Raw genomic sequence first — 18,694 nt, 5'->3', positions numbered from 1 at the left:
CCTTTTGTGTGTTCGAGTGCATGCGCAATGCCATGTGGAGGGCTTATCGCAATAAAGATTGGCGGATTTGCTGCGTAGACCGGTCAGAACTCAGATCTGCGTTGTGCTTCCTGCGGCACCAAACGCCCAACAGTGGCAGTTCCGTGTATTGGCCAGCAGGTGGCAGCAGAGACCACGGAAAGAACCTCTGCGGGACAGACCCTGGGGATCCGTTCTCTTTTGGTTATAGGGGAAGAACACAAAGATGGAAGAGGAGGGAAGGGGGAAAAAAAAAAAGAAAAAACCAAACCACAGCAAACAAATAAAAACTTCTCCAAACGTAGCAAACGTGAATCTCTGTCAATAAATAAATGAGTAATTGAATTGATGTCCCTTGATGACCACGGGCATCATGTTTCTACGCTGCCGCCTGCATTTAACAGGCAATGGGACTGCCCAGCATGTGCAAGGCAGCACCTCTTTCACACCACCAGAATGTTTAAGGCTGTTGGGATTGTTGTGAGCGTCCCATTAACACTGAGGCTAGAGATACCCTTAGGATTGACATTACTATTAGCATTATTTTGATGGTGCCCTATCTGGGTCATTTCCAGGGGATGTCAGGAGTAAGGCAGTGACAGGAGAAAAAGAACAGACTCTGTTACTTTATAAACGTGAAAATAGAGAGAGTTCATTGGAAAAAATACAACTCTTAAATAATACAAAGCATGCTTCTGATTGGATGCAGGCATCATTTGGGCTCTGATTAATATTACTTTTAAGGTAAAGATTATTGTTACCTTACTGATTGTTTTTTGGATTATGATCAGGGTTAAGGTTCCTTTTGCTACAAATTTCTAGCATCATTTTTGTTGTTACATTTGGAGTTAGGGATGATTTTAGAATCAGAATAAAGGTTAGGAACTTTCAGATCACAGCCATGTAAAATAAAAACAAATTCAGTGCAGAAATAGCAATCCTGTACCTTAATACTCATGAGATTATCCATTTTTTACAGCACTCTGACTATGTTCTAAAACTTGCTCATCCCAGTTCACTTCAACAAGTTCCACCAGTTCAAGCAACGCAGTTCTGAGATCCTATGTATGTTAGGCAGATAGAATTGAACAGTGCAGAAATAATCTCTGACAGCTTTAAGAGCTCCGTTCTGCTTACAAACTCTCAGTCCAAAACTATTCACAGTTTTAAGGAAATGAACACCTGAAGCAGTTGGATCATCTGCCATTTGCTGCATTCTGCTTCTTGGCATCATGATTAGCACAAAGGGTTTTCTGCTGTCCTGCAGAGATGGACGAAGTCCTGCTTACAAATGGACCAAGTTCCAGTGTACAGCAGAGTTTGTACCAGACTAACAAGCCGCGTCATTCAATTCATGTGCTCAGGTTGTTATGCACTCAGAAAGGAAACAGAACTAACTGTTGAATTCTGAAGGTAATCTGTGGGGTCCTGTAGAGAGTGTTTTTTACAGCTAGTTAGCTGAGAAGGGTCGTAAACACGGTGCGGTTAATCAAGCAGCCATAACACCTGCAATGACAGTGAGAACATCAGGATGCCCTGTGATGGTTAGAAACTAGCCATGGTTCTGGGAACTCAGCAAGGGAGTAGCTTTCAGGATGATAACAACAAGCTGTTAAGATACTCGGGGATAGTATGTAATTGGGAACCAATGATGAGCTCCACTTTTGCAATATGTATGAGCTGATTATCCGTATTATAAAGGTACACGCAGGCAAGGAATAAACGAGATTCGCTGATCATGTCAATGACAGGTGTGGTCGTCTGCTTTTCTCCCGCCGTTCTGCAACATCGTTGTTGTTTAGTGTCACTGGGTTCGTTAAACTGCTGTTCATTCTCAGATCGTTGGTTTTTTTTCATTTTTTCCCTCCTAGACCCATTCACAATCTCCCTTCCCTTCCCCTCTCAGCCGCGCCGCACCGCGCAGTTAGAGAGGGGAGGTTCTTTGTTCCTTCTCTCCCTGGGTTTGTTCCCACTGTCACTGAGTGAGCTCTAGAGAGAACTCCGTGACACAAACTCATTGCAAAGTCTAAGCTAGAAGAAGCATCACCTCAGTGTATCCCAGAAAAAGAACAGCGTTGAGATTTTAATTGGTTTAGGTTTTTTGTTTTATTGGGGGTGGGTTGTTTTTTGTTGTTTTTTTAGGGTTTTTTGGGTTTTTTTTTGTCTTTTTTTTGTTTTTTTTGGGGGGGGGCGGGGTGGAGGGGGGCGAGGGGAAGGGAGAGGGAGGGGACAGTTGTTTGGTTGTTTTTAATATACAATAAAGCTCTGCAGTTCCGCTGTCAGTCGCCTCAGAGAGTTCCCGAAGGAGCTCAACCACATTCTGCTCAACATCGAGTTGTTCCATTGAGTGGAGCAATGGTAGTCTTGCAGATGGAGCAATGCAGGAATTCTGACAGGATCTCCAGGTGTATCCAGTTCATCATCTGAAAGCTCCGCAACCAAATTGGAAGGGACCAGTCCTCTTGTGCCATCTGTCAGCTCTCCCTGAAACCAGCCATTCTCACCCACATCTCCAAAGACATTACGTTTTGTCCAGCAGTCAGAGGAAGCTCGTTTTCTGGGTCCTCATGAGGACCCTCAACAGGAATGTAGCTGTGTCGAGCTAAGAATCTTCAAACTGCTGGTGATACCTGTCCTGGAGAACGCAGGATGAAGGACAAAAGCTCTGCTCTCACATTCAGGGCCATCCTCTGACAGAAGGCAGCACTCAGGACTGTTCCCAAGGATCTCTTTCATGGCTTTCAGTTCAAGCTCCTGGTCTTCCAGATGACCTTGAAGACTTCGGGCCTCTTCAATGGCAGAATGGAACGGACTGGAGCTATTACGGAGATTCTTGTTTGACTGGGTCAGAGTCTGTCTCGTTGCCTTCCCCAGCTCCATCTGCTGCTTCTGCTGCTCTCTTTTCCCTCTTGCGCGCTCTGTGAGAATGAGTTTCAGAAAGCACTACTCACTGACAGGAAATAAGGGGAAACTTGAAAGACTTTGCAACCTAAGTCCTGGCAGTGTACTGCCAGCGGCTGATTTGGCCATCCAGGATCCTGGCACCACAAATGCTTCATTGCCAAATGCAGCAATAAGGTGTTCTGGGGAAAGGCCAACTCACAGGTAGTTTTTGAGCACCCATATCACAGTACCAACAGCCAGCACCAGCGCAGGCAGCAGCATCACTGAGACCGTCATCGGAATGTGGCGCTTCCGCACAGATCTGTGAGCAGCAGCCTCTGTGCTTTTGCCTGTGTTCATCCCTGGAAGAAATGAGACAATATCCCACGTTACCTTCAGCTGCGCTACAGATAATCTCTCAGTGTGCTTCATGGACCCAAGAGGTCATTTTGTCAGTGGGTGCCTCCGTCTCTGGTGCCGAAGCACCGGAGGACAAGAAGGATTGCTTCCACCTCTCGTTGGGTACGGAGAGGCTGCACAGGCACTACCGTGTCCTCCTCTGGGCCGAGAGCTGGGGCTGTACTCTGGGGTCTGGGCTTGGTCCGTGGGGAGAGCTACAGAGCAGAATCCCTCACGCTTTTCCTGGCATACGTGTCCTGAGCTCCCCCTGTGGGACGCCCCCCAGGCTGAAGGTCAGGCTTCAGCCAGCACAGGGCACAGCCAGAGCCAGCCCAGGGGAGAAACACTCCTGCTTCTTTTACATGTGCTCTATGCTCACACGCTCAGGTCTGGCTGCTGACCTGGTGTGCAAGAGCTGGCAGCAAGAGCCTGCAGGCACGCAGTGACTCTGGTTTGTGACACCGTATGATCATGGGACAGAAATTACCTGGCATGCTGGTTGGTGCTGCCTGCATTCCTCTGTCCGGGACGGGCAGTGTAGGATATCTGCCTTCCTGCAGCGCATCCGGGACTGGCAGTGTGGGATATCCACCTTCCTGCAGCGCATCCGGGACCGGCAGCATGGGATATCCACCTTCCTGGAGTGCATCCCGCTCACTTTGTTGGTCCGTTCCTTTAGAAAGAAAGCAGGGCAGTAGGATTGGGATGTCATGTGCCCTCATCAAAAACTGAGCTTCTCCAATCCAGAGCTCAGGTAAAGTCCAGGCCTTCCCCCAAGTACACTGTGAGCCCCTCTGTTACCCAAGGGCATTTGGGCCCTCCCAGCTATTGGACAATGCTGACTCCCTCACACCTCTTGAGGAATCAGCTCCTGTGCAAGGCCCTCACATACTGTGCTGTCACCAGCCCGTCACAGCCAGGTAGCTGCAGGCTAAAATCCAAGATCTAACACACAGTCCAAGCCTTCAAAATCAGCATCTCCACCTCATTTCCAGCATTAGCAAAGGCAGCCAACCCTGCTCGGGATGCTCCTCCTGCCTTGAACTTGCTCAGCTGCACGGAGGGCTTTGGATGAACAGAAGCACAGCGCTTGCCACTTTGCCACTTGCTGCCATCTGGGTGCCAATGACTGCACAAAGCAGCTCTGACAAGTAATGGTTGTGCTGGGGGAGCAGCTGCCTCTGGGTCTTGGCTGGATGCAGACCATCTGGCAGCAGACCAGCTCTGGTGCTTGACAGCACCTGCAAGGTGATACATGGAACACGGCTGCAGCACGGCTCTGACCCATCCCTTCCTGCTGTGCAGGCTACAGCCTGCCCACACCTGTATATCACACCTCAGCTTCCCAGGTCCCACAGTGAACAGACTGAAGTATACCCACCACGCTCTGCCTTCTCCATTTCCTTCAGCAGTCGCTTCAGGAGACGGGATGAGCCCTGAGAGTATTTTCCTTGTTTGGATTCATCCTCTTCTCTTTCCGGACCTTAACAGAATGTATGAAGTTAAATATCATGTGCATGAAGATCTGAAGATCAGCGGCGAGTCAGCCAAGTCAGTGAAGACAGAGTACTCACTGCTGGGATTCCAGCTGGGCTCCAGCACAGGAGGAAACCGATGACCGGGCAAGGCCCACACTGGGGGCACTTCTGCAACCAAAGACCCATGAAAAGTTTTAGTCACACACTACAGCATCAACTGAGTAGCAGAGCGTACAGGGGACAGGGCCTGCAGACACAAGTGTGATCAGACACAGGTGAGGAGAGCTTCCGGCACATGTGGGGGCCTCCTTTTCCCTGAGTGACCTGTAGGGTCTGGCGGTGGTTGGGGAATGCCACAGCCCAAATACAAAGGTCTGGGCTCCCTCAGCTGCAGAGGGGCAGCGGTAACCTTCCCACTGAAACGTGGCAGCTCTCTGAGAGAAAAAATACTCATGGCTCATCTGTGCAAACGCTTCCGGGCACAAACAGGCTTGGAAGACCTGGAGAGGATCTCCAGTAAAATTGCACCCAGGTAAACCATGAGAGCATGAACGTTTCAGCCTCCAAGGAAACAGACACTCACAACTTACCCCTGGGTTGTCCCCCAGGCACAGGCATGAAGTCCGGATCCAAAGGAGCATCCGGAAAGGGAGCACGAAGCTCATCATCTAGAATCAAGAACAGATGAGATAAGTTCCCACTTATATACACTATATGGTGTGATCTCCTTCTCCCTCAGTAACTGGATGTGGGGCATGGGAGAATAACTCAGGTCATGATTTCCAAAGTTGCAGGGTGGACGGGATGACCCGTAGGCTGGCACCTGGCAGCGTATGCAGTGCTCTCTCCGGGCCACGTGCCACATCTCTCACAGATTACGTGGAAGAAGATGCAGCCCCCCAGGGCTTTCTTACTGGGAGGCCTCTGATGGACAGCAAGGTCACACTGAGGCACTGGAGGAAAGCACACCTGTCTCTTCCCCTGGGCTGTGGACTGGGGCTCTGGCTTGGAAACTGGGGAGTGCCATGAGCCTGAAGCAGAAATGCTCATGCACGCCCAGCACGCCTCTTCTGAACTCTCCCCGGGCATCTCCCAGGACGAAGGCTGTGCTGCAGCCAGCAATTAGCAGAGCTACAGCCTGGTATGGCTGGAGCCAGCCCTGGGGAGCAGCGCAGCCACGGGCTCTTGCCCAGCTCCTGCAGTGCTGCCCATCACCCCCTACCCAGCAACACCCCCATGGAAGGCAGGCCCCAGGCAAGTGTACTACAGGGCCGTGGGGACACAGCCTGACTTCTTGCTCCCAGCGCTGCTCAGTTTGGGTCCCATCTCTACCCACTCACCTGCTCCCCGTGCTCGCCACGGAGCAGCACAGCTCTCCTGAAAACTCATGGCCACCAATAGGAGGAAGAGGACAAGGCGGGCAGGGTCCATGGCCGCCCCCACACTTGCACCACGCTTCCAACACCACCGCTGCAGCCACAGTGAGTGTCACACTGAGCCAAGCCTGCAGCCAGGCCTTGTGAGCTCATGACGCAGCTCAGCACAGTCATAGGATGGGGCATTGTGACCTCACATCTCTGTGATTCCGGGTGGTGGCACCCCGCAGGCTGCTGCTCTTGTGATGCACTGCACCAGGGCTGTGGGGCTGGTGCTTACATCATAGAAATGCAGAATCATAGAATGGCTTGGCTTGCAAGGGACAGTGAAGAACTCAGAACCCCAGCCCCACTGCCTCGGGCAGAGATGCCACCCACAGAGTCTTGCTGCCCAGAGCTCCATCCAGCCTGGCCTTGAACACCTCCAGGGATGGAGCATCCACAACTTTGCTTGGCAAAACTTTTGCAGAGCTTCAACAACCCCAAGAAGGCATTATTTCCAGCCTGGTGCACCACCTCAGGCCACAGGGGTAGTGACGCAATATGCACAGGTTATCCACGCGTGTGAAACGTGCTGCAATTAAACAAGCCAAGCGGATAAATCCTCTCCAGTGTTGAGGATGATGGCTGAAATACAAGCTGAACTGCTGAACCAGGCACCAATGGGGCTTATGTGTTTGCGTCAAAAGAAAAAATACCAAGCAGAGAGCATTGGAATCAGATATTGTTTCTGAAGCAGAATTAAGTTTAAAAAAATTGATTTCACAGTCTGACATCAACCCTCCTCCACCCCTCCCATTCCCCCCCCAGCGCACCCCTCCCTTCCTTCCCTCTTTGTTTAACAAAGGCTTTGAATAAAATCATCATATCAATACTACAATTGCTGGCCTGGGATTATTATCACCTCTTTCGGGTTCCTGGACAGGAGAGGTGCACCCCACTAATTTCAGCGGTCCTGCCTGGGTGGTGAGGTGACTTCACAGAATCACAGAATCACAGAATTGTAGGGGTTGGAAGGGTCCTCTAGAGATCATCGAGTCCAACCCCCCTGCCAAAGCAGGCTCCCTACACCATGTCACACAGGCAGGCGTCCAGGCGGGTCTTAAATATCTCCAGAGAAGGAGACTCCACCACCTCCCTGGGCAGCCTGTTCCAGTGCTCTGTCACCCTCACTGTAAAGAAGTTCTTGCACACATTAATGCGGAAATTCCTATGCTGTACTTTCATCACATTACCCCTAGTCCTATCCCTACGCACTACTGAAAAGAGACCAGCCTCACCACTATGGCTCCCACACCTCAAATATTTATAGACCTGGATCAAGTCCCCTCTCAGCCTTCTTTTTTCAAGGCTAAACAGACCCAGTTCCCTAAGTCTCTCCTCATAGGGGAGATGCTCCAGGCCCTTCACCATCTTTGTGGCCCTCCACTGGACTCTTTCCAAGAGATCCCTGTCTTTTTTGTACTGGGGAGCCCAGAACTGGACACAATATTCCAGATGAGGCCTCACCAGGGCAGAGTAGAGGGGGAGGATCGCCTCCTTTGACCTGCTGGACACGCTCTTTTTAATACACCCCATAATGCCATTGGCTTTTTTGGCTACAAGGGCACACTGCTGGCTCATGGTTAATCTGTCGTCCACCAGGACGCCCAGGTCCCTCTCAGCAGAGCTCCTCTCCAGCAGCTCTTCCCCCAGCCTGTACTGGTGCATGCAATTATTTCTACCCAGGTGCAAGACTCTACACTTGCTTTTGTTAAACCTCATCCGGTTTCTTACTGCCCAGCTCTCCAGCCTGTCCAAGTCTCGCTGAATGGCAGCACAGCCTTCAGGTGTGTCAGCCAATCCTCCCAACTTCGTGTCATCAGCAAACTTGCTGAGGGTGGTCACTATCCCCTCATCAAGGTCATTGATGAAGATGTTGAACAAGACTGGACCCAGTACAGACCCCTGGGGGACGCCGCTAGTTACAGGCCTCAAGCCAGACACCGCACCGCCAACGACAACCCTCTGCACTCTGCCAGTCAGCCAATTCTCAACCCACTTCACCGTCCACTCATCTATCCCATACTTCCTCAGCTTTGTTATAAGGATGTCATGGGGGACAGTATCAAAAGCCTTACAGAAATCAAGGTAGACTACATCTACCGCCCCGCCCCCTGTCCACCCAGCTAGTGACATCTTCATAAAAGGCCACCAGGTTGGTCGAGCATGACCTCCCCTTGGTGAACCCATGCTGAGGACTGCTGATAACCTCCTTATCACCCAGTTGTCTGGAGATGGCATCCAGCACAAGCTGTTCCATCACCTTCCCTGGGACAGAGGTGAGGCTGACCGGCCTATAATTGCCCGGGTCTTCCTTCTTGCCCTTTTTGAAGACTGGACTGACACTGGCCGTCCTCCAGTCTTCAGGCACCTCCCCAGTTCTCCAAGATCTCTGATAGATTACAGAGAGCGGCTCAGCAACGACCTCCGCCAGCTCTCTCAGCACCCGCGGATGCACCCCATCAGGTCCCATGGATTTATGGACCTTAATGTTTCCTAGGCACTCACAGACCACCTCTTCCCCGACTAAAGGGAAATCTCTCATTCCCCGGACTCTCTCATCAACCTCCAGGGTCTGGGATTGCTATTGCTGAGGGAGAGTCCTTTCACTAAAGACAGAAGCAGATGATCCTGCGGGGTAAAAGCCCACAAAAGGCAAACCACAATTAGTATCGAGACCCTGTTGCTTTTGTTGCAGAAAATACCGCGGTTTAAATGTGATAATGATCCAGATTAGAGAAACAATAGGGTTGTGTTACCTCCGCTTTAACATGTTAACTTTACAAAATTTGTTTTTGAACCATTGCTCCCCCTCCTCGTGTGTGTAGGAACATAAGGGAAAGAGATACCTAAGAAAATCTCTTAGGATGTATATTGGCATATCAGAGGGATATTGCTGGGGAACCGGGAGGGAATCTAAGCAAGAACACCGTCATCAAATAATGTAATCATTGGTGGTTAGTATATAAGTTGAAGGACGGGTTAAAATGGTCCCAAAACCAGGAAAAAGGATAGGCAAAAGATGTTTAAATATTGTGTTAGATATGGCCTAGAGATCCACTACAGGGAAAATCAGTATTTGGCCAAAATACAGATCTGGTGAAGGTTGGGTTTGTCAGATTTCGAATTTATATGTAAAGAACAAAACCCCTTTTCAAAGGAGGAATCAGAATATGCTGCCTGTTGGATACAAGAAATCAGCCTGTCATTAGTAAAAAGAAAAAGGCCCGGACCAGGAAGGAGAGGAATTAGAGAAAGGAACTAATCAATGGGACCCTCCTGAGAATCTCCCCCCCATATAACCCCAATGTAGCACAAAGGGAGACAGGCGCTGCCCCAGTAAGAGGAAATGGTAAAGCACACAGGGACATTTCACAGAAAAGAGGGGCATGCTGGGCTCAGGAGAGAATTAAAACAATGTAAAAGGGACATAAAAATTTCTCCTTTCCCAGACACTAGCTGTACCAGCACCTCAGTGTACCCCTTATGGGAGGTCCCATTGGGACAAGGACAAATATGCTATGTAAACTCCCCACTCACTAGTGGAGAAATTAGAAATTTTAAGAAGGAAATGAAATCTTTAATTGAAGATTCTATAAGAGTAGCAGAACAATTAGATCAGTTCCTGGGGCTTTCAAAATTTTGGTCCCATCAGGACCCCCTGGTAAATATAAAAGTGGGACCTGAGGGGGAAGAAGTTGTGGTTTTAGTTGATACTGGGACAGCTCATTCATCACTGGCCCGTAAGGTGTCAGGACTCAAATTAACAAATGAGGCCTTAAAGATAACAGGGGTAGAGAGAACCGGGATGACAGTACCACTTTTTGAGAATACTGTATTAAAACTAGGGGATAAAGATGAAATTGGGAATCAAGAAAAACATGAAATAAGGCCATAAAGATAAGGGTGGAACAGCCCAAGGAACTGAATGATATGGATTGCTAAGGGAAAGTTATATGGTATTAAAGGTGTTTGTGGAAACCGAAAAATTGTACTGTTTGATCTGTGGGTTTTGAAGGGAATGGGACAAACTGCTTTGATGGTATAAGAAAGTGTAATTGCTATTAGTATACAGAAAGTATAATTGAGGGTGTGTCAAAGTGTAACTGAAGGTACAAATAGTGAAATTGTGTACAAAGGAAAAAGGGTTAAAGAGAAAGTGAGCTTATGTGTGCTGGTATGAGAGCAACCCCCTGTATTGTTTCCCCCAGAGATCCCCTCTGAAGAGTGAGCAAAGCCTCAAAATGGTGGTAAGGTAACACTTTGCTATAGAAAAGGGAAAGGGGAACTTCACAGAAACCAAGACAAAGGGTAACTGTACATTTAAAAGTGCAGGGAAAGGGGGAATTGCAGACACTTAGTCAAAATAAAGCCAGAGAAGAGGGCAATAAAGATAAGAAGAAACTGTCTGGAGACCTCTGACAAGAAGGATTAGATCCCCCCCCCGGGCAAGATGATGCCGACATGGGAGAACAATAACAGCAGATAACACCAAGAAGAAAATAGAAGAAGAATTTCACCCCAAAACATCGGCAAGGGTCGCGGGGAATGGGGTCAGGGGGAATGAGGGAATGGGGTCGCGGGGAACGGGGCCATAGGGAATGTAATGAATATGTAATCAAACTGAGGAGGAGACTATTGATTATGTATTAGCTTAACCTATATCTGTAACACTCATTTCTCTTTACGGTGTGCAAGTTTGGTGGAGCTATCCCCCTTGCACCTGGCGCTGCGCAACGCTGGAATAAACATACCTGCTTTATAACCCATCTCTGGATTATAGAGTTTGATTCCGCAAGTCAATTGGCACCCCAGATGGGACCCTCTCTGTTCGGCTGCAGGACCAGCTGAGAAGGGGAACGCCTTTGGCGCGCCCCGAGATTTCTCGGAAGGACTCCCCTCCCTCATCTGATCACTGCAGGAGCAGACAAGAACCATCTGTCGGCGGAAAGGTATGTGAAACTGGGAAACGGGGATCCCGTAAGTCGTGAGGAGACGTCCTACGCAGGGCACAGTGGAGTCGGCGTGCTCCCCCCCTAGGGATGTGAGCTCACGGGTTAGGTTAGGTTGCCGGCTGGGTTAGGACTCCCTAGGGAGTGCCTACAAAGGGGCCAGTAAGTCGTTCGCATGGTAAAAGGGCTATTGCTCACATTCAGGTGATTGCTAATTGGGCAGAGCTTGTCTGCTTTCTCGTACAGGGTGATCTGGGTAATCCTGGGATAATTGGTATCGTACAGCGCTGTCTATATAGGTGACCTAAGTCAACAACTAGCACCGGTGTTCTTAACATCTTTGGTTAAGCTTAACAAATGATATATTGTAATTTTGTTTGAATTGTCGTGTGAGTGTGGTGTGAGTGAGACGCAGCACAGCTGCGGGGCGAGTGCGGAGTCCCGACCCGCGGTTCCGTCCTCCCGCGAGGGAAACGGCCGGGGACGGACGAAGCGAAAGTTGTCTCCAATACTTGTTTATCTTTGTTTTAATACGTGTTTATTTTGTATTATTAATTACCGATTGTTGTAAAGTATGTGGTCATAAGTCATAACAATGCTGTTGTGTCAGAAGTGGTTTTACTTATGAAAGAATACGGTGGTTTATATTAAGTTACGATGGGAAAATCACAGAGCAAAGAGGTCCCTGCGCGCTCACCCCTGGGGTGTATACTGGCACATTGGCGAGATATCGCTGGGGAACCAGGAGGAACCCTGAGCCGAAAAAAAAAAAAATCCTGATTAAATATTGTAATCAGTGGTGGTTGATGTATAAGCTAGAGGACAGGGACAATGAACATATAGAGGGATGTCTGTGTGGAATGAGTATCAAGCCATTTATGTGATACTGTGTTCTGCCTGCGAAGAGGTGTAAGGGAGGTGGGTCAGTCAGTGCTGGCGCTGTGGCGAGAGGGTTATAACTGAACGATATGGATTGCTAAGGGAAAGTTATAAGGTAGTAAGAGTGTTTATGGAAACTGAAGAACTGTGTTGTTTGATTTGTGGGTTTTGAAGGGAATGGGACAAACTGTTTTGCTGGTATAAGAAAGTGTAGTTGTTAATGTCATACGGAAGTATTGCTGAGGGTACGTGGAAGTGTAAATGAGGGTACAAATAGTGGAATAATGTACAGAGGAAAAAGGGTTAAAGAGAAAGTGAGTTTATCTGTGCTGGCATGAGAACAACCCCCCCGCACCGTTCCCCTGCAATCAGAACTCTCAGAGAGGGAGAGGGAGCCAGGGTCAGAGACTGCTGCTGTAAACAGCAAAGGGGAAGGTGGAGAGGACAGGGCACTGGAAGTGAGAATAGCCTTCATGTGCAGAGATCTGGGAAATCTGAAATCTGGGCAGCACTGGATGGCTCTGGAGAGGAGGTGAAATGTAATGATGAGAGTTTGGAAAGTGAGAAAGTTTGGGAAGGACACAGGTTGAGGAAGGCAAAGATAAAAACAGGGATGTCAGGTCTGAAGAGAGGTGTACAATAAGAAGAAAACAAACAAACAACAACAACAACAACAAATAACAAAACAAACACCTGATTGAGAATCAGAGATGTTCAGGGAATTGAGAATAATAACAGCTGTTTCTGTTGTGGTGCTAGAGTAGGGCCATAGGACCCAGGGATCCCCCACGAGGAAAGGGGGGGAGGGAGGCTTGAGGAGCCCAGGGAGGGCTCTGCCCCGCTGGAATGAAAGCAGTGTGCAAATGCAGTGGGACACTGGTAGAGAAATCCGACCAAGCTGAGTGAGAAGGAATTGCCTCTGATAGCAGAACTGAACAATGAGAACTTGGGAAGTTAACCCTAGCAGATACACCGATGAAACTGCAGCTAAGGAAGCAGGATAAAGTAGTTCATTTTCTGATGGATATGGGAGCTTCTTACTACCCATAGATGGTTTTGTAACATTAGTAGGTGCTACTGCCCAACAAGAAAAGGCTTACTTTTGGAATTAATTAAATATAAGCTAAGAAAACAAGTAGGAATACAGAAATTCTTGTACCTGTCAGGTTACCCTGGCAAGAAATTTAATAAAACTGGAGCTAAGGGTCAAACAATATTGGCTGATTAAGAATTGTAAGTCTGACTATTAACACAAACTGGGAAAAACAATGTTATACCCCCAGGAGCCACAGCAATCTCAATTAAGACACACTTAGGGGTGTGGGCATCAGGGCCAAAAATTAAGCCCTAAATACAAGTTGAAAGCAAGAGCTCACCCACTCAGGGTAAAGTGGAGCCCTTTGAGGATATGTGACTGTAGAAGGACAAAAGAAATAATAGATAATTTTTTGAGTTTGAATTACTAATTGAATGGGAATCCAAGTACAAAACTCCAATTTTGCCAATTTGCTAAATTTTCGGATAGCAAGTGCTTTAGTTTGGTAGAAGACATGAGGACAAGTAATGGAATTGTTGAATGGATACACTCAGTGATGGAAAATCCATGCACTTTATCAACCAAGTTAAGGAATGAATAGGTGGAGTTTACCTTCTGGATTTGAGGGATGTCTCTTCTGCCTGGTTTGGCTAAAGGAAGCCTAAGGTTATTTGCCTTTGAATAGGAAAACCCTAATAGAGGGAGAAGAGACTCAGTTAACCTGGACAGTGTTACCCAGGGTTGTGAGAACAGCTTAATGATTTTTGAGAACTGGTCAACTCATGAGCCTGAGACCTGGGATCCTCCATCCTAGGGTGGAACTTTACTGGAGCATGTGGATGCCACAGCAACAAAAGGACTGTGTACAATAGACTGAGAGTTTGCTGAGTTTCTTGGTTTACAGAAAGCACAAATAACTCAGAAATTACAGCTGGACTTTGGACCTTAAGGACTGCCAAGAAAGAAGCCATCTGCTAAGCCCCTGAGCTGCAAACTGTCAAGGAACTCCATACGTTCCCAGGAATGACAGGAGGATGCTGACCATGGATACACAGCTACGGACTGATGGTAAACCTCAAACAGCTTGAAGTGAGTAAGGGATGGTGCCTGAGGGCAGTGGCTGCACTAGTGCTCAATATTCAAGAAGCCCATAAATCGACACTGGGCCAAAGGACACCAGTTTTAATATCTCATACAGTGTTTACTGTATTGGAGGCAAAAGGGGGACATTAGTTCATTGGCTCTCACCCCAAAGATTCCTGAAATACCAGGCCATCCTGGTAGAGCAAGATGATGTAGAAATAATTGTGACTAATATTGTCAACCCAGTATCTTTCCTTAGCGGAACTCCCGGAGAACCACTATTACATGACTGCTTTGAATCAACTGAAGCTGCACATTCCAGCCGGTCAGTCGAACCTGAAGGACGAACCCTTAGAAGATGCAGAAGACACCTGGGTTACCAGCAGCTGCAGTTTTATGAGACAAGGAGACTGTAAGGCAGGACATGCAGTAACTGCTACTGACCAGGTAATCGAAGCACAACCACCAGCTGTGGGGACTTCCCCTCAGAAGGCTGAAATAACTGCCTTGACAAGAGCTTTAATCATATGGACAGATGTTAAATATGTGCCACACGCTCATAGTACCATCTGAAAAGAGCAAGGATTGCTCACACACAAGAAAAACAGCCTGATTTAAATCTACCAATGGTTATTATATGTTGTAAAAGACATCAGAAATGTAACACTGTACAGGAAACAGAAAATAAGATGATAGATCAGGTGGCAGAACAGGCAGTTGAAGAGGGCTTCAATTCCAGACGGTAAACTTAAAATCTCTGAAGCCAAGTCAAAACCTGTAAAATATTCTAAAGAGAACAGGAGTCCAATTAATAATTTAGAAAGGAAGAGAGCAAGCTGACAGATGGGTGCATGCCCAAATGGACACATTGTTATGCCCTTTAGTATTTTATGGAAATTGGTTATAAGGGAAGATAAGAGAATATATTGGGCAAACCAATACTACAAAGTACAGTCCCAGTACCAGGAACAGGGCACAAGTGGGCCTCACGGGAGAGGGCCTTCCAGGGCAACAACGGCAAATTGAGTTCACAGAACTCCCAAGAAAAGGGGGGTACCCCTGTATGAAAATTTCTGTAACCTTAGAAACAATTGAGGATGCTGCTGCAGATGCTTGATGGACAATCCAAAAGGAGGTATCCTGTTTATCCAAAGATGCATTGCAACATGGAGTAGGCAGGGATAACACTGACTGGGGAATAGTTTTCTCTGAACCATGGGATAAACTTACTAGTTGCCAAATTTAGGATGACTAAAACAGCTTTTCTTAGCCTGCATCACCTTGCTACTCTTGGTGTGTTTTACTTGTGTTGTTATAAGATGTCTTTTGTGTCTGTACCAAGGTACTGGAAGGGAATACGAGGTTTGGAAGAGACATGAGCTGAGACAAAAGGTAGAGAGCGGAGCCTATTTTGAGACCCATTAAGAATCTAGCAGGTAAAAGCCTGCTAGATTAAAGAAAAGGGGGGAATTGAAGAGTGAGCAAAGCCTCAAAATGGTGGTAAGGTAACACTTTGCTATAGAAAAGGGAAAGGGGAACTTCACAGAAACCAAGACAAAGGGTAACTGTACATTTAAAAGTGCAGGGAAAGGGGGAATTGCAGACAGTCAAAATAAAGCCAGAGAAGAGGGCAATAAAGATAAGAAGAAACTGTCCGGAGACCTCTGACAAGAAGGATTAGATCCCCCCCCCGGGCAAGATGATGCCGACATGGGAGAACAATAACAGCAGATAACACCAAGAAGAAAATAGAAGAAGAATTTCACCCCAAAACATCGGCAAGGGTCGCGGGGAATGGGGTCAGGGGGAATGAGGGAATGGGGTCGCGGGGAACGGGGCCATAGGGAATGTAATGAATATGTAATCAAACTGAGGAGGAGACTATTGATTATGTATTAGCTTAACCTATATCTGTAACACTCATTTCTCTTTACGGTGTGCAAGTTTGGTGGAGCTATCCCCCTTGCACCTGGCGCTGCGCAACGCTGGAATAAACATACCTGCTTTATAACCCATCTCTGGATTATAGAGTTTGATTCCGCAAGTCACCTCTGGGAGAGGTGGGGGGAGTGGGGGCTTGAAGTGCCCAGGGAGGGCTCCGCCCCACTGAAAGGAAAGCAGTGTGCAAACTGCAACGGGAAATTGCATCTAGGGAAGCAGGATAAAGAGATTTATTTTCTGGTGGATATGGGTGCTTCTTACTACTCATAGATGGTTTTGTAACAGTAATAGAAGCTACTGCCCAACAAGAAAAGGTTTACGTTTTTTTTTTTGGATTAATTAAATATAAACTAAGTAGGAATACAGAAATTCTTGTACCTGCCAGGTTGTTCTGGCAAGGAATTTAATAAAACTGGAGCTAAAGGTCCAACAATATTGACTGATTAAAAACTGTAAGTCTGACATTAGCACAAATGGGGAAAAACAATGTTGTACCCCAGGAGTCACAGCAATATCAAACATGATGCACTTAGGGGTGTGGGCATCAGGGCCAAACATGAAGCCCTGAATAGAAGTTAAAAGCAAGAGATTGCCCAGTCAGGGTAAAGTGGTACCCTATAAGGATACATAACTGTAGAAGGATAGAAGACTTTCTGGAGTTTGGACTCCAATTTTGCAAAAATTTTTGATAGCAAGTGCTGTAGTTTGGTACAACACTTGAAGGCAAGTAATAGAATTGTTGAATGCATACACTCAGTGGTGGCAAATCCATGCACTTTATTAACCCAGTTAAGGAATGAATAGGTGGAGTTTACCTTCTGGATTTGAAGGATGTTTCTTCTGCCTGCTTTCTGTATCATGGCTTTACAAGTCGGTGTGCAGGTTTGGAGGAGCTATCCCCCTTGCACCCAGCGCTGCGCAACGCTGGAATAAACATACCTGCTTTACAACCCATCTCTGGATTATAGAGTTTGATTCCGCAAGTCAGCTAAACATTTGTGGTTGGTTTTTCTTTTCCCTAAACAAAGCAACCTGTTTTCTGCACTTCTGCCTTACGAAAATGCACAGAAATTAGGCAAGCCTGAGACTCACCAAACACCACATGTGACATTTTGTAAAAGGTCAGTTTTGCAGCAGAGAACCACATATAATTATACCAAGTGTGCAACTACTTTTCCCATGCAGCAGCAGGCAGCAATGAGGCTGTTCTCATAATAAAAATACCATTTGAAAAGTAGTGTAATTAAGTGTATATCATGATGTACCCAGTAGCAACGAGAGCTCTGTTAACAGCTTCTGGAACAAGTAGATCACTCCCATCCCCTGCAATGACTTTGCCTCCAATATCGCATGGCTGATAAATTGCAGTCTTCTGGATATGAAATATTTGCAAGTAATTTGCAAACTGCAGCTAATCAGAACCGTCTTCCATATTGTCACCAACCACTTCAGGCAGCATTGTTCCATTTTGACATCTGGCTATGAGGCATTCATGCACGGCATTCACATACATAGGTCAATAAATAGGAGGGAGGGTGATTTCAAGTACTTATGCTTCCATCAGTTTCTTCTGTGTACCTGTGCAGTAGCTGCCCATCTCACCTGGTAGGTACAAATGCTGTTTTCGACTCCAGGTCAATAAAAGCCTCCATGTTGACATCCACATGCAGATTTGTCCAGCTAACACCATGGAGAAAAGCTTCTAAAAGTCAGTTCAAGTTTTTAATGAGATTGCTGATTTTTCACAGATTGTTTTCTGCAAACCTGGATCTCACAAGCCTACAAGCAAGGAGAAAGCTTATCGGCACAGCAGCAAATAGTACGATTGTGGGTTTTTTTAAATACAATCAGTATATTGTTCTATCACCAGCTGCTTTTAAGGCAATTCACTCCCATCAAACTCTCAAATATTCACCCAAGTCGGCTTTAATCCATGTTTTTACCTCCTGAGCAATTGAATCTATAGGAACTATTGGACTTGGAGACAACACAAGGACATACTGCCAGCTGAGAACCTTTCAGCTAATTCATCCAACAGCATCTAAAGGTTCGAAGCTCACTGAGGGGGAGAACAGTATTTGGGATATTAGAATTCCCCCCAAATGTATTGGGTTTATTTTTCTAAGTTTATTAATTTAAAGCTGAATTTGCACAAGTGAGGGAAAGCACCTTGCTTCCACACTGAGGAATTGGCACCATCTTCTCTCCAAAGAAAATTCTTTAAAAAGGCCCAAAAATTAAGTATACATAAATATTAATGTGTATTCATGCTCTTCTCTCCCCCGGATTTCTGCTAAGTACACCAGTCACGTGAAAAAAGCAAGCCAGGCCATCCTGAACAAGTACAGTTATTACTGCACAATGGGTAAATAGCAATCAGTCCTAGAGATACTGTTCCTATACAGGGGAGGCAAGACAAAAATAAATAAACCCTTAACCACAATAAAATCCAAACCCAGTTTAAGAAAGCTTGTATTTATTTCAGCCTCAATGGAGTCAGTTTGAAACTGTCAGAGAGACACAGTACACCTATATACAAATTTAAGAACACAACGGAGTAACTGTTACTGTTTATTAACAACCACTTTTAATAATACAATAAAAGTA

The 18,694-nt window shown here is 46.7% G+C and overlaps 1 protein-coding gene across 1 annotated transcript; it reads right to left on the bottom strand.

The window, feature by feature from the left end:
• Positions 1 to 2,229: 2,229 nt before the first annotated feature.
• LOC146760437 (uncharacterized) lies at positions 2,230 to 6,250 on the bottom strand. The gene is made up of 6 exons (XM_085551363.1): positions 5,369 to 6,250; positions 4,875 to 4,946; positions 4,682 to 4,783; positions 3,788 to 3,973; positions 3,122 to 3,263; positions 2,230 to 2,936 (listed from the first exon to the last, which is right to left on the bottom strand). Exons 1-6 carry the CDS (start codon positions 5,394 to 5,396, stop codon positions 2,840 to 2,842), a joined length of 627 nt encoding a protein of 208 aa, XP_085407489.1. The 5' UTR covers positions 5,397 to 6,250; the 3' UTR covers positions 2,230 to 2,839.
• Positions 6,251 to 18,694: the final 12,444 nt, after the last annotated feature.

This window comes from Coturnix japonica, chromosome 6 (genome assembly GCF_054131305.1).
Source record: "Coturnix japonica strain WE chromosome 6, WE-NBRP24, whole genome shotgun sequence".
Classification (NCBI taxonomy): domain Eukaryota; kingdom Metazoa; phylum Chordata; class Aves; order Galliformes; family Phasianidae; genus Coturnix; species Coturnix japonica.
Note: the sequence above shows the minus strand (reverse complement) of the source record. Positions and strands in the feature narration are given on the sequence as shown.

Bases quoted from the DNA above. Each gene is read 5' to 3' on its own strand.
- LOC146760437 (XM_085551363.1), bottom strand. From the start codon at position 5,396: ATGCCTGTGCCTGGGGGACAACCCAGGG. The intron at 4,784-4,874 runs GTGAGTACTCTG...CATTCTGTTAAG, and splicing joins GCCCAGCTGGAATCCCAGCA to GTCCGGAAAGAGAAGAGGAT. The intron at 3,974-4,681 runs GTGGGTATACTT...TTCTTTCTAAAG, and splicing joins AATGGAGAAGGCAGAGCGTG to GAACGGACCAACAAAGTGAG.